Source organism: Hordeum vulgare, chromosome 4H (assembly GCF_904849725.1).
Source record: "Hordeum vulgare subsp. vulgare chromosome 4H, MorexV3_pseudomolecules_assembly, whole genome shotgun sequence".
Classification (NCBI taxonomy): Eukaryota; Viridiplantae; Streptophyta; class Magnoliopsida; order Poales; family Poaceae; genus Hordeum; species Hordeum vulgare.
This window is the reverse complement of record NC_058521.1, coordinates 162,703,621-162,706,298: the sequence shown is the minus strand read 5'-3', so window position 1 is coordinate 162,706,298 and position 2,678 is coordinate 162,703,621. Positions and strand designations below refer to the sequence as shown.

The window sequence follows — 2,678 nt, the reverse complement described above, 5'->3', positions numbered from 1 at the left end:
AATTAAAATTAAAAATTTTTGGTTTCAAAAAATTCTGAAAAAATATGCATGTATATAAGGATGTAATGTACATGTGTATAAAAATTCACGATGAAATACATTAAGTTGCAACTTCTATAAAAAGACAAATTTAAAGCCTCAAATGATAAATAGTATCATGTGTTAAAAAGCCTTTTTTTTGTACAACCCTCACTTCAACATATTTTGATCTGAAAATTTATATACTTGTGCATTATGCCTTCATGTACATCTGTAATATGTGTAAGAATTTTTTGAACTGGAAAAATATGAATTTTTATGAATTTTGAATTTTAAATTTAAAGGTCTACATGAAGGTCGAGCCCCAAAAGCAATTTCCGTCAACAAAGGGAGTACTTGTTATGTCAAATTGTCATTCTTTCCGCATTCATTGATGTTTATGTACTGATTCGGGCTATGACAAGTGAAAACACATGCCAAATTTGGGAACTAGATATATCGTTTTTGGGGGACAAAAACTAGATATACTGTTGGTGTTCACATATTCTCTATAACATTATGCTCCTTAGTTTTAAAAAGCAGTTTGGCTAAAAAGAGGGCACAAGCAATTAGTTTAATTCCTACTGTTCATCCAAAGCATGAGAACTAAGTTAGCTAGAGTGGAGGCGCCATCTCTGCCGATGGATGCATGCTTCCTTACATGCAACCATGCATGCATGCATGCCTTTGTTGCCACTTAACCACCACAAAATTTCCTCTCTTATATACACCCATGAGGCTATGATCAACATCAGTACTCGAGTTCTGATCCCTTCACCAGTGCGCCATGCCCACATTCAAGGCATTTCTCACCTTGGTGCTCGCCGTGCTCACTCCCATGGCAGCTGCCTCACAGGACACGGTGACGAACCTCACCCTCCACAACCTGTGCGCGTACCCCGTGTGGCCGCTGATCACTCCGAACATCGGCCACCCCGCTATCCCAGACCCGGACGACGCCGCCAGCCGCCTCGACGGGGGTGGCGAGGGGCTCGCCACCCTGGCGTTCCCTTCCGGCGCATGGTCTGGCCGCGTCGTGGCGCGCACCGGCTGCAGCAGCAGCGACGACTACGACTCCTCCTCCTCGCCGGCGGCGGTGACCAGGTGCGACACGGGCGTGCCGCCGGCGCCGGCGACTGTGACGCAGGTGAGCGTGCATGGACCCGGCGGGCTGGCGGCGTACAGCGTGAGCCTGGTGGACGGGTTCAACTTGCCGGTGATGGTGACGCCGCACAGGTTCGAGCAGGGCCAGCACCAACAGTGCCCGTCGCTCGGCTGCGCCGTGGACCTCGACGTGGACTGCCCCCGCGACGCCAGGGCCCCCGCCGGCGGGTGCAGGGCCCAGGGTCAGGGGCACTTCTTCAAGGAGAGGTGCCCGGACACTCGGACGACGCCGACGGACGTGGAGGCCACGCCGCAGCGCTGCATCCAGCCCGGCGAGCTCAAGATCCTCTTCTGCCCCGACTCTTCCAACTAATCTCTGGACCGTGTTGCCGGTTATATAATAAGCTTAGCTATTGATTGCTGATTCGCTAAGCCAGATTCAACCGAATAATCTGTTAACTATTCATCTTCCGCTTGGACTGATGTTGAGCACTTGACCCGGTCTGATTGCTCTCACCATGTTTAGCAACAAGAAACAAGGAAAATAAAGAGTAGCAGGCTTAGTTTGTGTTGTTGCTACTAGCTTCCAAGCACAAGCGAACAGATGCAAGTAGCCATCAGTGGCATCAGCGACGCGCATCGACTATCGACCATACAGCTTCGTAACCATCGTCGCTCTCGGGTTGTCCGGTAACTTGCATCTGTCGACCGATTAATGTTCCATCCACGACCCATTTCACCTCGACCGGAGCTTCCTAGCCTAGGTGTAGTAGGTACTAGGTGCACACACCACATGAAGTGGTTCAACATGAGCTCGTCCACGTACAGGTCGCCGGTGTTCATCGGCCTCCTGGTGGTGATGTCTGTGGCCTTGGTGCTACTTCTGCACCACTGTATCCTGGTCAGCTGCTGCAACGGCGAGAGAATCCGCAGGCGCAGCCGCCGGCGAGGTGCCACGGCGCGGCAACAAGAACAGCAGCCGGAAGAGAGCGTGGGCGACCTGAGCTCGTCGTCACGGGTGCAGCTGGTGGCGAAGCCGGTGGTGTGCCGGTACCGGAAGGACGAGGAGTGGAGCGAGCCGACGTGCCCGGTGTGCCTTGCGGACTTCGCGGATGGCGAGGCGGTGAGGGTGCTACCGGAGTGCCTGCACTACTTCCACGCGGACTGCATCGACACCTGGCTCCGGGCCGGCAACACCAGCTGCCCGATGTGCCGCGCCGAGACCACGCCCACGCCGTCGCCCAGCCCCGCCGGGTCACTCCACCACCAGCTCTCCCTCGACATCTCCCTTGAGGACATCCTAATCCGCACGTAGAGATGGGCGGCCGGCGGTGAACGGGATGAAGAAGCAGAGTGTATGTACGTACTACATTGCTCTGTCTCACTTCTAAATTCGGACATCCTAATCCGCACGTAGAGAACTAGAGATGGGCGGCCGGCGGTGAACAGGAGGAAGAAGCAGTAGTGATCTATTCGTTTCTTAGAATTCGTTGAAGAAATACTGATAGTGTTGTGTGATTGGCACTAACTCTTTGTTCGCTCTTAATTAAGAGTAA

The 2,678-nt window shown here is 52.6% G+C and overlaps 1 protein-coding gene across 1 annotated transcript; it reads left to right on the top strand.

Moving 5' to 3' along the window:
• The first annotated feature begins 777 nt into the window (after positions 1 to 777).
• LOC123446278 lies at positions 778 to 2,437 on the top strand. The gene is made up of 2 exons (XM_045122954.1): positions 778 to 1,389; positions 1,951 to 2,437. Exons 1-2 carry the CDS (start codon positions 806 to 808, stop codon positions 2,435 to 2,437), a joined length of 1,071 nt encoding a protein of 356 aa, XP_044978889.1. The 5' UTR covers positions 778 to 805.
• The last annotated feature ends 241 nt before the right edge of the window (positions 2,438 to 2,678 follow it).

What these genes read in the sequence shown, in the direction of transcription:
- LOC123446278 (XM_045122954.1), top strand. Translation starts at nt 806, where the DNA reads ATGCCCACATTCAAGGCATTTCTCACCTTGGTGCTCGCCGTGCTCACT. An exon ending in GGGCACTTCTTCAAGGAGAG is followed by an intron (nt 1,390 to 1,950) that starts GTGCCCGGACAC and finishes GTCCACGTACAG; the next exon opens with GTCGCCGGTGTTCATCGGCC.